The sequence below is a fragment of the Heterodontus francisci genome, chromosome 2, assembly GCF_036365525.1.
Source record: "Heterodontus francisci isolate sHetFra1 chromosome 2, sHetFra1.hap1, whole genome shotgun sequence".
Lineage (NCBI taxonomy): Eukaryota > Metazoa > Chordata > Chondrichthyes > Heterodontiformes > Heterodontidae > Heterodontus > Heterodontus francisci.
Window position 1 is genome coordinate 217,055,090 of NC_090372.1, and position 15,867 is coordinate 217,070,956.

General features: G+C 45.4%; 1 protein-coding gene across 2 annotated transcripts in view; it reads right to left on the minus strand.

The window, feature by feature from the left end:
• fbxl6 (F-box and leucine-rich repeat protein 6) overlaps positions 1 to 15,867 on the minus strand; it is a 65,153-nt gene that overhangs the window by 32,454 nt on the left and 16,832 nt on the right. For both annotated transcript variants that reach the window (XM_068015747.1, XM_068015746.1), the window contains exons 2-6: positions 7,363 to 7,936; positions 6,764 to 6,922; positions 5,773 to 5,836; positions 4,883 to 5,014; positions 4,253 to 4,360 (exon numbers count right to left, since the gene is read on the minus strand). In XM_068015747.1, coding sequence (XP_067871848.1) covers positions 4,253 to 4,360; positions 4,883 to 5,014; positions 5,773 to 5,836; positions 6,764 to 6,922; positions 7,363 to 7,847 — 948 coding nt within the window. In that variant the 5' untranslated portion in view covers positions 7,848 to 7,936. The remainder of the gene's footprint in view (positions 1 to 4,252; positions 4,361 to 4,882; positions 5,015 to 5,772; positions 5,837 to 6,763; positions 6,923 to 7,362; positions 7,937 to 15,867) is intronic.

The following is a 15,867-nucleotide window of genomic DNA, read 5'->3' on the forward strand; positions in this document are numbered from 1 at the left end:
TCCAGTTTGAAAAATACCCACCAGAACTTACTCACCAGTCAGCTGTGCTCTTTGGAAACTCTCGGCTCCCCTCACTCTGAGGACAGGGAGGAAATGAAAGGAGCTCCTCACTCCCTTCTCACCGAACTTCCTCAGTCACCAAACTTCCACTTTAGCACTCTAATGCAACCCAAGTCAGCACTCCATTGCAAACAAGGTCAGCACTGTAAGATGGCCCACTTTTATACTGACTGACTCTAGCCCCTGAAAACTGGTTTAAGCCAATTCTCTAATTAACAAGGTGCAGCTGCAAGCAGTGCCTGAGTGAACCCTGTTTAAAGCTGGTCTAAAAACTCACCTTCTCCAACCAAAACAGCAACTGTTAAGTTAATCTGCTTAATAAAAGACAGACTAGACTTAAGATAAAATTAACCCTAATTACCCTCAGTCATCAAACTTCCACTTTAGCACTCTAATGCAACCCAAGTCATCACTCCATCCCTGGATGGAGGAATGTGCTGATATGAGGCTGGCATGGCTCAAAGATTGGTGTGGGAAAAATAGGTTTTGATTCATGGGGCACTGGCACCAGTACTGGGGTAAGAGGGAGCTGTACAAAAGGCCTGCTACCCGACCCGAACCCGATGGGACCAGACGACATGCGTCAGGTTCGGTTCTGGTTGGGCCCCTCTTCTGGGGCCGGCTTTCGGCTCGGGCCGGGCCAGACACACACGGTAAGTGCTCTGCCGGTAAGTGCTAAAAATAAAAAACTTAGCTGAGCTGGGGGTCCGGAACAAAACTGAGTCTGCCCAGTCAGCAAGTGACGTCATTGTGGTATCATCACACATGCGCTGAAGCTTCCTGGAGCTTCCAAGTTGGAAGGTAAGTAAAGGGATGGTCGGGTCGGGCTCGGGTCCGGTCGAGTGGAGTCGGGCTCAGGTCGGGTCCGGCTCGGGACGAAACTGGAGGGACTCGGGTCGGGCTCGGGTCCGCTGTGGATCAGTCGGGTTCAGGTCGGGTTCTTTTTCCTGACCTAAGTAGGCCTTTAAGCTGTACCGTTGGGATGGTCTTCACTTAAACCACGACAGGGATCAGTGTCCTGGCAAATTGTATAACTAGGGCTGTAGAGAGGGCTTTAAACTAAATAGTAGGCAGGAGGGTTCAAGTGAGGGGAGATTTGGAAAATTAAAGAGAAAGAACAAGGCAATAGTGCAGTAGAGTGATATGGGTACTGATAAGGAGCATGAGACAGAAAGGGACAGAGCATACAAACATAAGAGTGCACCAGCAAAAAAGGGTCAGAGTAGGCGAAAAAAAAAGTGAACTCTTTTTTTCCCTCCACAGATGCTGCCTGAAATGCTGAGCATTTCAAACATCCACAGTATTTTGCTTTTGTAAAGGAGTCACTGGCGGGAGTAGTGTATAGGCCAACTGACAGTGGCTACATTGCAGGACAGAGTATAACTCAAGAAATATCGGGGCTTGTAAGGAAAGGTACTGCAATAATAGTGGGAAATTTCAATCTTCATATAGATTGGACTAATCAAATTGGCAAAGGTAGCCTGGAGGATGAGTTCATAGAGTTTATTCGGGATAGTTTCTTCAAACAATATGTTCTGGAACCAACCAGGGCGACATAGTGGCGCAGTGGTTAGCACCGCAGCCTCACAGCTCCAGCGACTTGGGTTTGATTCTGGGTACTACCTGTGGGGAGTTTGCAAGTTCTCCCTGTGTCTGCGTGGGGTTTAGCCGGGTGCTCCGGTTTCCTCCCACAGCCAAAGACTTGCAGGTTGATAGGTAAATTGGCCATTGTAAATTGTCCCTAGTGTAGGTAGGTGGTAGGAGAATGGTGGGGATGTGGTAGGGAATATGGGGTTAATGTAGGATTAGTATAAATGGGTGGTTGTTGGTCGGCACAGACTCGGTGGGCCGAAGGGCCTGTTTCAGTGCTGTATCTCTAAATAAAAATAAATAAACCAGGAAACAGGCTATTTTAGGCCTGGTAATGTGTAATCATAGAGTTATACAGCACAGAAACAGGCCCTTCAGCCCATCATGTCCGGCCATCCAGCACCCAACTATTCTAATCTCATATTCCTGCACTTGGCCCGTAGCCTTGTATGCTATGGTGTTTCAAGTGCTCATCTAAATACTTAAATGTTGTGAGGGTTCCTGCCTCCACCACCTCTTCAGGCTGTGCGTTTCAGATTCCAACCACCCTCTGGGTGAAAAGATTTTTCCTCAAATCTCCCCTAAACCTCCTGCCCCTTACCCTAAATCTATGCCCCTGGTTCTTGACCCCTCCGCTAAGGGAAAAAGTTGCTACCTATCAATGCCCCTCATAATCGTGTACACCTCAATCATGCCCCCCACAGCCTTCTCTGCTCCAAGGAAAACAACCCTAGCCTTTTCAGTCTCTCTTCATAGCTGAAATGCTCCAGCACAGGCAACATCCTGGTGAATCTCCCTGCACCCTCTCCAGTGCAATCACATCCTTCCTATAGTGTGGTGTCCAGAACTGTACATAGTACTCCAGCTGTGACCTAACTAACGTTTTATATAGCTCCATCATAACCTCCCTGCTCTTATATTCTATGCCTCGACTAATAAAGGCAAGTATCCCATATGCCTTTCTAACCACCTTAACTACCTGTGCGGCTACCTTCAGTGATCTATGGACAAGTACACCAAGGTCCTTCTGTACTTCCTAGGGTCTTACCATCCACTGTATATTCCCTTGCCTTGTTAGTCCCCCCCAAAATGCATTACCTCACACTTTTCAGGATTAAATTCCATTTGCCACTGCTCCACCCATCTATATCTCCCTGTAATCTAAGGATTTCCTCCTCACTATTTACAACACCACCAATTTTCATGTCATCTGCGAACTTACTGATCATGCCTCCTATATTCACATCTAAATCATTAATGTACACTACAAACAGCAAGGGTCCCTGCACCGATCCCTGTGGTACACCACTGGTCACAGTGGTTCCACTCGCAAAAACAGCCCTCGACCATCACCCTCTGCCTTCTGCCACTAAGCCAATTTTGGATCCAATTTACCAAATTGCCTTGGATCCCATGGGCTCTTACCTTCTTAACCAATCTCCCATGCAGGACCTTATCAAAAGCCTTACTGAAATCCATGTATACTACATCTACTGCTTTACCCTCATCGACACATCTAGTCATCTCCTCAAAAAATTCAATCAAGTTAGACACGATCTCCCCGACAAAGCCATGCTGACTATGCTTGATTAATCCCTTCCTCTCCAAGTGGAGATTAATCCTGCCCCTCAGAGTTTTTTCCAATATTTTCCCAAACACTGATGTTAGACTCATTGGCCTGTAATTACCTGGTTTATCAGATCAGCTAAAATCTTATTGAATGGCAGAGCATGCCTGAGGGCCCGAATGGCCTGTTCCTGCTCCTATTTCTCACGATGATCTTTTGAATGGGAATGCTCAGGAATAAAGAGAAAAGAAACAAAGAACTTGCATTTATCTAGCACCTTTCACAACCGCAGGACTCCCTAAGTGCTTTGCAGCCAATTAATTCCTTTTTAAAGGATATTCAATGTTCTCATGTAGGAAACACAGCAACCAATTTACATACAGCAAGGCCCCACAAACAAAATGTGATGAATGACCAGATCTTCTGATTTTTAGTGATGTTGGTTGAAGGATAAATATTGGCCAGGACACCGGGGAGAACTCCTCTACTCTTCTTCAGAGTACTGCCGTGAAATCTTTTACATCCATTTGAAAGGGCAGACAACGCCTCAGTTTAACTTTTTATCCAAAAGGTGACGCCTCCACAGTGCAGCACTCCCTCAGTACTGAAGGGTCAGCCTTGATTATGTGTTCATATCCCTGGAGTAGGACTTTAACTCATAACCTTCTGATCCAGAGGCTAACCCACTAAGCCACAGGAATGATGAATGGCATCAACCTGAGGGCACGAGAAAGGTGATGAGAAAAAGGGGGAAAAAATTATAATTCGCAAAGTAACATCCACTAGCGACATTCAACTAAGCAACCTATTCATTATAATAGTGCATTGAACAAATGAGGCCAACGTAAATCAAACAGACTTGTACAGCCTCTCAGCCTAGCCAGCCACCTATATGTAACTGCACCCCTGCTTGTACACTGGTGGTGCGTCATGTGGTATTTACTTTATACACACAGGTTCAGTAGAATGTTCCCCCTCTACCACAGCACAAATATAATGGGTTCCTAAAATCCCTGCCCCCATGACGTTCCTCACCACAATGGCATTGAAGATGTTGTGCAGGCGACTGTTGTACGTCACACAAAGCTGTTTGAGGTTCGAGCCTGCTGCTTCGAGAAAACTGACGACAGCTGCTGTGTCAACCTGTAAGGAAGGGCAAACGATATGGTATCAAGACTCAAAGCAACAAGTTCCTGGCTTTCATCACGCTCAGTTTGGAAAGCTCCAACTGACCTAGACTCAGCAGCTTTTTGAAGACCTTACTGAGGAAAAGGAAGTTGGAGACGTGGCAGCAATAAGAGAAGATGGAAAGATTGAGGATGGGTTTTTGAGAGGGTGGTAACAGTGATTTTGCAGGGATAGTGCCCGAGAATGAACTATCAACAATACTGCTGGATGGCCAGGAGTTGATTGGGTACGAATTTTTATTTTTTTATTCGTTTCATGAGAGGTGAGCAACACTGGCAAGGCCAGCATTTGTTACCCATCCCTAATTGCCCTTGAGAAGGTGGTGTTGAGCTGGTGCTGAGAAAAAAAGTAATAAAGGGTATAGGGCCCAGGCACAATAGGCTGAGTGAACTCCCCTTGTTCAAATGGGTACAATTGTGCAATAACTAGAGTGCAGGCTCACAACTCAAACGTACAACTCACAAGTAGCCCACTTACCACTGAATGCTGCAGGTTTAAACTTTCCAGCTTTCGGCAATGGGTGGCTAGTGCCTCAAAGACATCAGATGTAACACCAGTGCAGTTGGTCAGTCGCAAGGAAACTAAGTGAGGGCAGGACTCAGCGATGGCCTGGTAAGAGGAAAACAACAACACTGATATTGTAAAAATGCTGCAGCAACAGTGAGACCTGGAACTCCGCTCACAAATCAAACAGGATGAGGTACTGCCTTATGCAACAGTGTGGCAACTAGACTCAGTTACTGAACGGAACGCTTCCTTATAATTTACATCTTACCTCAGCATTAAGTATTGCAGACCGGATAAAGGACAGGATAGGTGAAAATCTCTTTAATTCAAGCAATCCTGTCATATACAGCACAGGATAAAGCTCACAATTTGCTGCCCCATCAAGTACGCCCAGGTGAGGTAAAGCAAACTAAAGTTTCCTCCACAATGCAATTTAACCACAATGGCAGAATTGTACCTTGGTGACTGTTCCACTACCATCAGCATCCTCATGTCCTCTGAGTAACAACTCTCACATACAAGCAGACATTCTGTCCCTTTGTCTTCTTTAAAACAGGCCCTTTTGCCACCTAAATGGATTATTATTACCCCTTTTACCCAGGCTGCATCTCTAAATAAATAAATAAAGGGAAGGAAACAGGTCAAACTTACACAAGACAGAGAGCACAGAAGTGGAAAAGATCATGCTCATTGGTCCCAGCGTATTTAGTAATATTGGCGAGTTTTTTTCCTTATGTTCGGATGACACAGCATTAAAGAGTTAGCATTAGTGGATATGAATATGACTTCAAGGACAGCACTGAAAACAAACTGCATACTGCTAATCCAACTGGGGAGCGATCCTTGATTATCAATCTTACCTTCATGGTGTGACTCACTAGATTGTTCCAGTTGCAGAGAGAAAATTCCCGAAGCTGTGAAAACCTGTACGTTAAAAACAAATGTTGGTTAAATCCTGCAGTTTTGAAAGGTGCCTGTGCTGGCCAACATTGTACGAAGGGACTGATTCTCTGCTGTAGCTGTAGCCCCTGAAGTCTGAGAACCAGTGTCCGCCTCAATATTAAAGCCATTTCAGCAGCTGTTCCTTTGCTATTAGTAGGAGTAATGGTGACCTTCCACTTCTCGCCACCCTTAACCTGAAAACAGCCTGAGAGGCTTAGCGCAACCTCTGTGGGAAACAGAGACAGGGCCAGGAGAGGAGAGGGTAGGCAAGATGACCGATTACTTGGTCAAGGTGGTGTTTTTAACGGGAGAGGAGAGAGGTTTACAGCAGGAGCTCCATAACTGTTGGACAAACCAAAACTCTGTTGCCCGTATCCTACTCCAAGCAAGTCCCGTTCATCCATCAGCCCCATGCTATTGACCTAGGTTGGCTCTCAGTCCTATGCCTCAAATTTAAAATTCTGATCCTTGTGTTCAAATCCCTCCATGACCTCACCCCTCCCTATCTCTGTAAACTCCTCCAACCTTCTGAGAACTCAGCACTCCTCTAATTCTGGTCTCCTGTGCATCCCTCACTTCCTTCATCCTACCATCGACAGCCATGTTTTCAGCTCTCGAATACCCTCTCCAAACTTCTCCACTTCTCTCTCCTCCTTTAAGACGCTCCTTAAAACCTAACTCCTCAGCTGTTCTAGTATTTCCTTACGTGGCTTGGGTGTCAAATTTTGTTTGATAACGCTACCACGAAGCTCCTTGGGACATTAGAGTTGCTACATAAATGCAACTTCTTGTTCTTTACCACTGTAGTTGCTGACCTCACCTGACAATACCTCACATCAAGCACCACCACCAGCTCCCCCACCCCCCCATTAGACACATGTTTTTCTCAACCATAAGGCTCATACAAACCTGTTGTCTCTCAGCCAGTTGAGGGTGTTTTGGATTTTTCTCTGAATTGGAGGCACCAATTTCTTTCCAGATTCCACCCAGCAATAGGAGATTGTAACCTTCTGCCAGAGTTTGGGGTTGGCAGCAGCTCCATACCACAGATGACACACGCGGGCCATCCTGTTTAAAAACAAAAAGATAGTACAAGAAGATCAAATCACACAAACACGCAGACTGAAACTCAGAGTTGTAATCCTGAGATGGTAGTGGAGAGGCTTTCTGCTCTCCCAGAAAGTTAAAACTATAGAGATCAAATTTAAGGGGTCAATGACAATCCAAGAAGATTTCATCATCAGTAATGGGAAAACGATTCTATCAGAAAGTCCTTATCCACTACAAAATGCAACTAAGGCCAACTACAAGAAGTTTGTTAGGACATCGAAAGCTCGACCAGAGATGGTAAGCGAAGGAGAATCCATAATAGCCTTTAAAAGGGAAGGGGTAAATATCTGACAAAAGATACACGTATAGTGTCAGGATCCCCCCCACCCCTCCCGCTGCTCGCAGGGCCAGGACACACCTCAACAAGTAAGAAAAGGTCCCTCGCTCAGTGTCCTTACCTGCAGAGAAACGGTACAGCACCATTCGATGACACGACATAATGGAAGATGTGAACCAAGACTTCGATCGGTAGCTCTTGGCCCCATCGATCCAAGGCTACTATCCTCTCAGCCTCCAGTTTTGAATCCATTAGCTTGTTCCAGCCTCCTAGGCCCTCAGAGATGGCCTCCTTCGTCCCTACATCATCCAGGGGAACATTGTTTTTGCGGCCACTGTGCTGTGCGTTCAATTTGCGGTTGCTTTTCCTCCCTGCCAGTTTCCTTGGTCTCCTCTGCACTCTGTTCTCGTTGGAAATTATCAAAAGCATGTCGTTGTCGGTATCGTGAACCGTGTAGTCCGTTGTGTTCCACCTTGCCGTTCTCCGCACTTTCCTCACTGGCTTGGAGGTCACTCTGACGTTTGACCTACTCTGGCTTTCCACACTCCTTTCCCGCTTGCGGGAAGATGACGGCCTAGAGGTGTGGGGAGATGAAGAACCTTCCATCACGGTGTCCCCTCAGTCCTCCTCATGAAATTCTTCAGCCGGACTGGACAAGTCCTTATTCAATGATAAAGAGGAACGTCACAATATCTCTGGAAAAAGAGAAAGTCAGCATTTCACTACTGTCACTGTTTCAGAAATAAATTGTCATACTCATGGAAGGAGACAAACTGGTATTGATATGCTATTAGGAAAACTGGGCTTAAACTGTTGAATTAGACAGTAAAAACTCATCAGCTCAAAATCCTCCATACTTTCCCCCCCCCCACCCCCCCCAAAGAACCATACCCAGCAGACTGGTATACAGCTCATTACGCTTCTTGAGTCCTGCACAACATGTGCAGGAAGTGTTGTCAGCTGGAGGAGCTCAAGCTCTGGGTTTCAAAGCTTGAGTAGCAGCAAGAGTCACCACAGTGCATCCGCGAGGCTGAGAACTTCATGGATACCACATTTCTGGAGGTGGTCACCACTCAGCTTAAGGGTGTGCAAGCAGAGAGGAAATGGGTGACCGCCAGGCAGTCAAAGAGGACTAAGCAGATAGAGCAGGAGTCCCAAGTGCATCTTGTTCTCCAACCGGTATTCAGTTTTGAATACTGGCAAGAGTGATTGGTCCTCTGGGGAGTGCAGCTGGTGGCTCAGCTGTACAGTGGGGCAGGAGGATTGAGAAAACAATAGTAATAGTGGATCAGACAGGTGTTTCTGCAGCAGCAGACATGATTCTGGTAACGATGGGGTAATAGGGTCCAGGATGTCACTGAGCAGTTGCAGAACATTCTGAGGCAGTGTGGAGGGGGAGGGGGGGTAGGGTGAACAGCCAAAGGTTGTGGTCTATATTGGTACCAATGACATAGGTATAAAGGGGATGAAGTCCTCCAGGCAGATTTAGGGAGCTAGGAAAGAAACTAGCAAGCAGGACCTCGATGGTACTCCCAGTGCCCCAGGTTCGGCGGAGATGGGACCAGTACGGACTGGAAGAGTTACACCTCAACAGGGCCAGGTTCATTATCCAAACAGGGTGGGGGTGCGAGGGAGAGGTTTGCTATTGCTGCGGGAGAGGATTTAAATTAATTTGGAAGGGGGATGAGGACCAGGATGTAACAAAAGAAAGGGGAAACAAGGTTCACAAAGGATTGGAAGAAAAAGATAGCACTAGAGTAAGATCGTGAAGTCTGACTAAGAGGGAATATGTAAGATCTCATTCAGTTTTATGTATGCATGTATGTAATCGCACAAAGTGTGGTAAATAAGCTTGTTGAGCTACAGGCACAAATAGGCACATGGGAATATGATGTTGAGGCAATAACAGAGACCTGGCTCAAAAAAGGACAGGACTGGTACTAAATATTCCAGGAAACAAGGTGTTCAGGAAAGACAGGGAAGGAAAGAAAGGAGAAGGGGTGGCAGTATTGATTAAGGAGAATATTACAGTGCTGGAGAGAGGGTGCCCTAGAGAGGTCAAGAGCAGAAGCTATTCCATTAGAGTTAAGAAACAACAGAGGTGTCATTACACTATTGGGTGTATTCTATAGGCCACCAACTAGTGCGAAAGATAGAGGAGCAAATTTACAGGGAAATTACAGAGAGGTGCAAAACTATACAGCAGTGATAATGGGGGACTTTATCTGAATATAGAATAATAATAATGTAAGGGCAGAGAAGGAGAAGAGATATAAAGTGTTTGCAGCAGAACCTTTTTGACAAGTACTTTTCCACCCGAAGGAGGAGAAATTGCTGGATCTGGTCCTGGGGAATGGTCAAGTGGATCAAGTGTTAGTAGGGGAACATTAACGAAACAGTGATTATAGTGCCATAGAAGCTTAGATGAGCTAAAAAAAAGGACAAGGAGCAATCAAGAGAAAAATAATTAATTGGAGGAGGGCCAATTTCAGTGGGTGAGAACAGACCTGTCTGAGATAAACAGGAATGAAGGATTGGCAGGAAAACCAGTAACTGAACAATGGGCTGCCTTTAAAAAGGTGATACGTTCACACAAGGGTAAAGGTAGGACAAACAAAGCCAGAGCTCCTTGAATGGTGAAAAAGATAGAGAGTAAGATGAAGCAGAGAAAGGGTGCGTATGACAGATATCATTTTGATAATATATGGGAGAACCAGACTGAATATAAAAAAATTCAGAGGTGAAGTGATAAAGGAAATGAGAGGCAGAAGAGAGAGTATGAGAAGAGGCTGGCAGCTATCATAAAAGGGAATTCAAAAGTCTTTTACAGGCATGTAAACAGTAAAAGGATAGTAATAGGACAGGTGGGTCCAATTAAGGACCAAAAAGGGGATCCATGTATGGAAGCAGAGAGCATGGTTAAGGTACTAAATGAGTACTTTGCATCTCTCTTTACCAAGGAAGAAGATGCTACTGGATCAGAGTCAATGAGGAGGCAATTGAGACACTGGATGGGCTAAAATAAAAATGATAAAGAGGAGGTACTGGCTGTACTTAAAGTTGATAAGTCACCAGGACCAGATGGGATGCAGAGGATGCCGAGGGAAGTACAGGTAGAAATTCCAGAGGTACTGGTCATGATCTTTCAATTTTCCTTAGATATGGGGGTTGTGCCAGAGGACTGGAGAATTGTAAATGTTATACCTTTGTATAAAAAGGGCACAAGGGTAAATCCAGCAACTGTAGGCTAGCTAATTTAACCTCAGTCGTGGGAAAGCTTCTAGAAACTATAATGTGGGACAAAATTAACAGTCATGTGGACAAGGGTGGATTAAGCCAGCATGATTTTTTTAAAGGCAAATCACATTTAACCTACTTAATTGAGTTTTTGATGAGGTAACAGAGAGGATTGATGAGGGTAACGTGGTTGATGTGGTTTACATGGACTTCCAAAAGGCATTTGATTAAGTGTCCCGTAACAGACTTGGAAGCAACGCTGCAGCCCAAGGAATAAAAGGGACAGTAGCAGCATGGATATAAAGTTGGCTGCATGACAGGAAACAGAGAGTAGTGGTGAACTACTGTTTTCTGGCCTGGAGGAAGGAACATAGTGGGGTTCCCCAGGGCTTGGTATGAGGACCACTGCTTTTCAAAATTTGCAGTTGACACAAAACTTGAAAGTATTGTGAACATTGAAGAGGATTGTGATAGACCTTAAGAGGACATAGGCAGGCTGGTGGAATGGGTGGGCACATGGCAGATGAAACTTAATGCAGAGAAGTGTGAAGTGACACATTTTGGTAGAAGAATGGGGGGGGGGCGGGCAATTAAAAAATAAAGGGTACAATTCTAAATGGGGTGCAGGAACAAAGAGACCTGGATGTATATGTACACAAATCGTTGAAGGTGGCAGGGCAGGTTGAGAAAGTAGTTAAAAAAGCATAAGGGATCCTTGACTTCATAAACAGAGGCATAGAGTACAAAAACAGGATGCTATGATGAACCTTTATAAAACACTGGAATATTGTGTCCCAGTCTGGGCACCACACTTTAGGGCAGATGTGAAGGTCTTACAGAGGGTGCAGAAAGGATTTACAAAAGTGGTGCCAGCGATGGGTGACTTCTGTTACATGAATAGACTGGAGAAGCTGGGGTTGTTCTCCTTAACGAAGGTTGAAAAGAGTGATCAAAATCAGAGGGGTTGGAGGGAGACTGAAACATTGTGGAAATGTCACTGAACTAATAATTCAGAGGCCTAAACTAATGTCCTGGGGACACGGGTTCAAATCCACCACAGCAGCTGGTAGAATTTAAATCCAATTAAATAATAACTACAATTAATTAGCAAAAAAAATCTGGAATTGAACGCTAGTCTGGTGGCATGAAACAATCACGAATTGTAAAAACTCAACTGGTTCACTGATGTCCTTTAGGGAAGGAAATCTGCCATCCTTACTTGGTCTGGCCTACATGTGACTCCAGACCCACAGCGATGTGGTCGACTCTTAACTGCCTCTGAATGGCCTGGCAAGCCACTCAGTTGTCAAGGGGAATTAGGGATGGGCAACAAATGATAGCCTACCAACAACGCCCTCATCCCATGAAAGTATGCGAGGCAATACGGATGGAGCTCGGGAATAAGAAGGGTGCAGTCACTATGTTGGGGGTTTACTACAGGCCTCCCAACAGCCAGCGGGAGGTAGAGGAGCAGATATGTAGACAGATTTTGGAAAGATGTAAAGGTAACAGGGTTGTGGTGGTGGGTGATTTTAACTTCCCCTATATTGACTGGGACTCACTTAGTGCTAGGGGTTTGGATGGGGCAGAATTTGTGAGGAGCGTCCAGGAGGGCTTCTTGAAACAATATGTAGATAGTCCGACTAGGGATGGGGCCATTCTGGACCTGGTATTGGGGAATGAGCCCAGCCAGGTGGTCGAAGTTTCAGTGGGGGAGCATTTCAGGAACAGTGACCATAATTCCATAAGTTTTAAGGTACTTGTGGATAGGGATAAGAGTAGTCCTCGGGTGAAGGTGCTAAATTGGGGGAAGGCTAATTACAACAATATTAGGCAGAACTGAAGAATTTAGATTAGGGCGGCTATTTGAGGGTAAATCAACATCTGACATGTGGGAGTCTTTCAAATGTCAGTTGATTAGAATCCAGGGCCAGCATGTTCCTGTGAGGAAGAAAGACAAGTTTGGCAAGTTTCGGGAAGCTTGGATAACGCGGGATATCGTGAGCCTAGTCAAAAAGAAAAAGGAAGCATTCAAAAGGGCTGGAAGGCTAGGAACAGACGAAGCACTTGAGGAATATAAAGACAGTAGGAAGGAACTTAAGCAAGGAGTCAAAAGGGCTAAAAGGGATCATGAAAAGTCATTGGCAAACAGGATTAAGGAAAATCCCAAGGCTTTTTATACATATATAAAGAGCAAGAGGGTAACCAGGGAAAGGGTTGGCCCACTCAAGGACAGAGATGGGAATCTATGTGTGGAGCCAGAGGAAATGGGCGAGGTGCTAAATGAGTACTTTGCATTAGTATTCACCAAAGAGAAGGACTTGGTGGATGATCAGCCTAGGGATGGGAGTGCAGATAGTCTCAGTCATCTCATTATCAAAAAGGAGGTGGTGTTGGGTGTCTTGCAAAGCATTAAGGTAGATAAGTCCCCAGGGCCTGATGGGATCTACCCTGGAATACTGAGGGAGGCAAGGGAAGAAATTGCTGGGGCCTTGACAGAAATCTTTGCATCCTCATTGGCTACAGGTGAGGTCCCAGGGGACTGGAGAATAGCCAATGTTGTTCCTTTGTTTAAGAAGGGTAGTAAGGATATTCCAGGAAATTATAGGCCAGTGAGCCTTACGTCAGTGGTAGGGAAACTATTAGAGAGGATTCTTCGGGACAGGATTTACTCCCATTTGGAAACAAATGAACTTATTAGCGAGAGACAGCATGGTTTTGTAAAGGGGAGGTCATGTCTTACTAATTTGATTGAGTTTTTTGAGGAAGTGACGAAGATGATTGATGAAGGAAGGGCAGTGGATGTTATCTATATGGACTTCAGTAAAGCCTTTGACAAGGTCCCTCATGGCAGACTGGTACAAAAGGTGAAGTCACACGGCATCAGATGTGAGCTGGCAAGATGGATACAGAACTGGCTCGTTCATAGAAGACAGAGGGTATCAGTGGAAGGGTGTTTTTCTGAATGGAGGGTTGTGACTAGTGGTGTTCCGCAGGGATCAGTGTTGGGACCTTTGCTGTTTGTGGTATATATAAATGATTTGGAGGAAAATGTAGCTGGTCTGATTAGTAAGTTTGCAGATGACACAAAGGTTGGTGGAGTTGCGGATAATGATGAGGATTGTCAGAGGATACAGATCAGTTGGAGACTAGGGCGGAGAAGTGGCAGATGGAGTTTAATCCGGACAAGTGTGAGTTAATGCATTTTGGAAGGTTTAATGCAGGTGGGAGGTATACAGTAAATGGCAGAACCCTTTAGAGTATTGACAGGCAGAGAGATCTGGGCGTACAGGTCCACAGGTCACTGAAAGTGGCAACGCAGGTGGATAAGGTAGTCAAGAAGGCATACGGCATGCTTGCCTTCATCGGTCGGGGCATAGAGTATAAAAATTGGCAAGTCATGTTGCAGCTGTACAGAACCTTGGTTAGGCCACACTTAGAATATTGCATGCAATTCTGATCGCCATACTACAGAAGGACGTGGAGGCTTTGGAGAGAGTTCAGAAGAGGTTTACCAGGATGTTGCGTGGTCTGGAGAGCATTAGCTATGAGGAGAGGTTGGAAAAACTCGGATTGTTTTCACTGGAATGACAGAGGTGGAGGGGCGACATGATAGAGGTTTACAAAGTTATGAGCGGCATGGACAGAGTGGATAGTCAGAAACTTTTTCCCAGGGTGGAAGAGTCAGTTACTAGGGGACATAGGTTTAAGGTGCGAGGGGCAAACTTTAGAGGGGATGTGCGAGGCAAGTTTTTTTTTTACACAGAGGGTGGTGAGTGCCTGGAACTTTCTGCCGGGGGAGGTGGTGGAAGCAGATACGATAGCAACGTTTAAGAGGCATCTTGACAAATACATGAATAGGATGGGAATAGAGGGATACGGTCCCCGGAAGTGAAGAAGGTTTTAGTTGAGGCAGGCATCAAGATCGGCGCAGGCTTGGAGGGCCGAATGGCCTGTTCCTGTGCTGTACTGTTCTTTGTATAATAAACAAAAAGACAGTAGAGAATCTGTTCCCATCGATGGAAGGGTCAAGAACCAGAGGATACCAATTTCAGGTGATTGGCAAGCAAACTAAAGGCAATATGGTCAAGTTTTTTCCATTACACAGCAAATGGTTAGGAAATTGAATACATTTCTTGAAAAAGGAAAAATTTGCAGGACTACTGGGTAAGAGCCGGCAAATAAGATTACACTTGCCAACAGCCAGTACAGTCACAATGGACAGAATAGCCTCCTTCTATACTGTAGGATTCTATGATTCAGAGCCTCCCTAAAATAGCTGTCAAAATCTGTTTTGTTGTTTAAGATTGGTAATGGAGAGGGGAATAGGATGCTTTACAGTTGATAATATCTCGGCAAAGCAGGACAAATCCAATCTGGCCAATCACCGCCCCATCAGTCTACTCTCAATCATCAGCAAAGTGATGGAAGGGGTTGCCAACAGTTCTATTGAGTGGCACTTACTCAGCAATAACTTGCTCACCAATGCTCAATTTGAGTTCCGCCTGGGCCACTTGGCTCCAGACCTCATTTCAGCCTTGGTCCAAACATGGGCAGAAGAGCTAAATTCAAGAGAAGTGGTGAGAGTGTCTGCCCTTGTCATTAAAGCAGCATCTGACGGGGTGTGGCATCAAGGAGCCCGAGAAAAGCCAAAGTCAATGGGAATCAGGGGGAAAACTCTCCGCTGGTTGGAGTCATACCGAGCACAAAGATGATGGTTTTGGTTATTGGAGGCCAATCATCTCAGATCCAGGGCCTCACTGCAGGAGTTCTTCAGGCTAGCATCCTAAGCCCAACCATCTTGAGCTGCTTCATCATGATCTTTCCTCCAAAATAAGGTTAAAGGTTGGGATGATCCCTGACGGTTGCACAGCATTCAGTACCATTCGCGACTCCTCAGATACTGAAGCAGTCCATGACTGCATGCAGCAAGGCCTGGACAACATTCAGGTTTGGGCTGATAAGTGGTAATTAGCATTCGCACAATACAAGTGCCAGGCAATGACCATCTCCACCAAAGAAGCGGAGACAATGAATGATTTCAAAAGAAAATTGGATGGGCACTTGAGGGAAATAAACTTACAGGGCTGCAGGACAGAGCCATGGAATGGGACTCATTGGATTACTCTGCAGAGAGCCAGCATGGAATCAATAGGCCAAATGGCCTTCTTCTGTTCCATTATGACTATGACTCTGTGACTGTATTAAGAGAGAATCTAACCATCTCCACTTGACGTTCAACAGCATTGACATCGCTGAATCCCCCACCATCAACATCTGGAGGTTACCATTGACCAGAAACTTAACTGGATCAGCCATATAAATACTGTGGTCACAAGAGCAGGTCAGAGGCAGGGAATTCTGCAACAAGTAACTCATCTCCCGATTC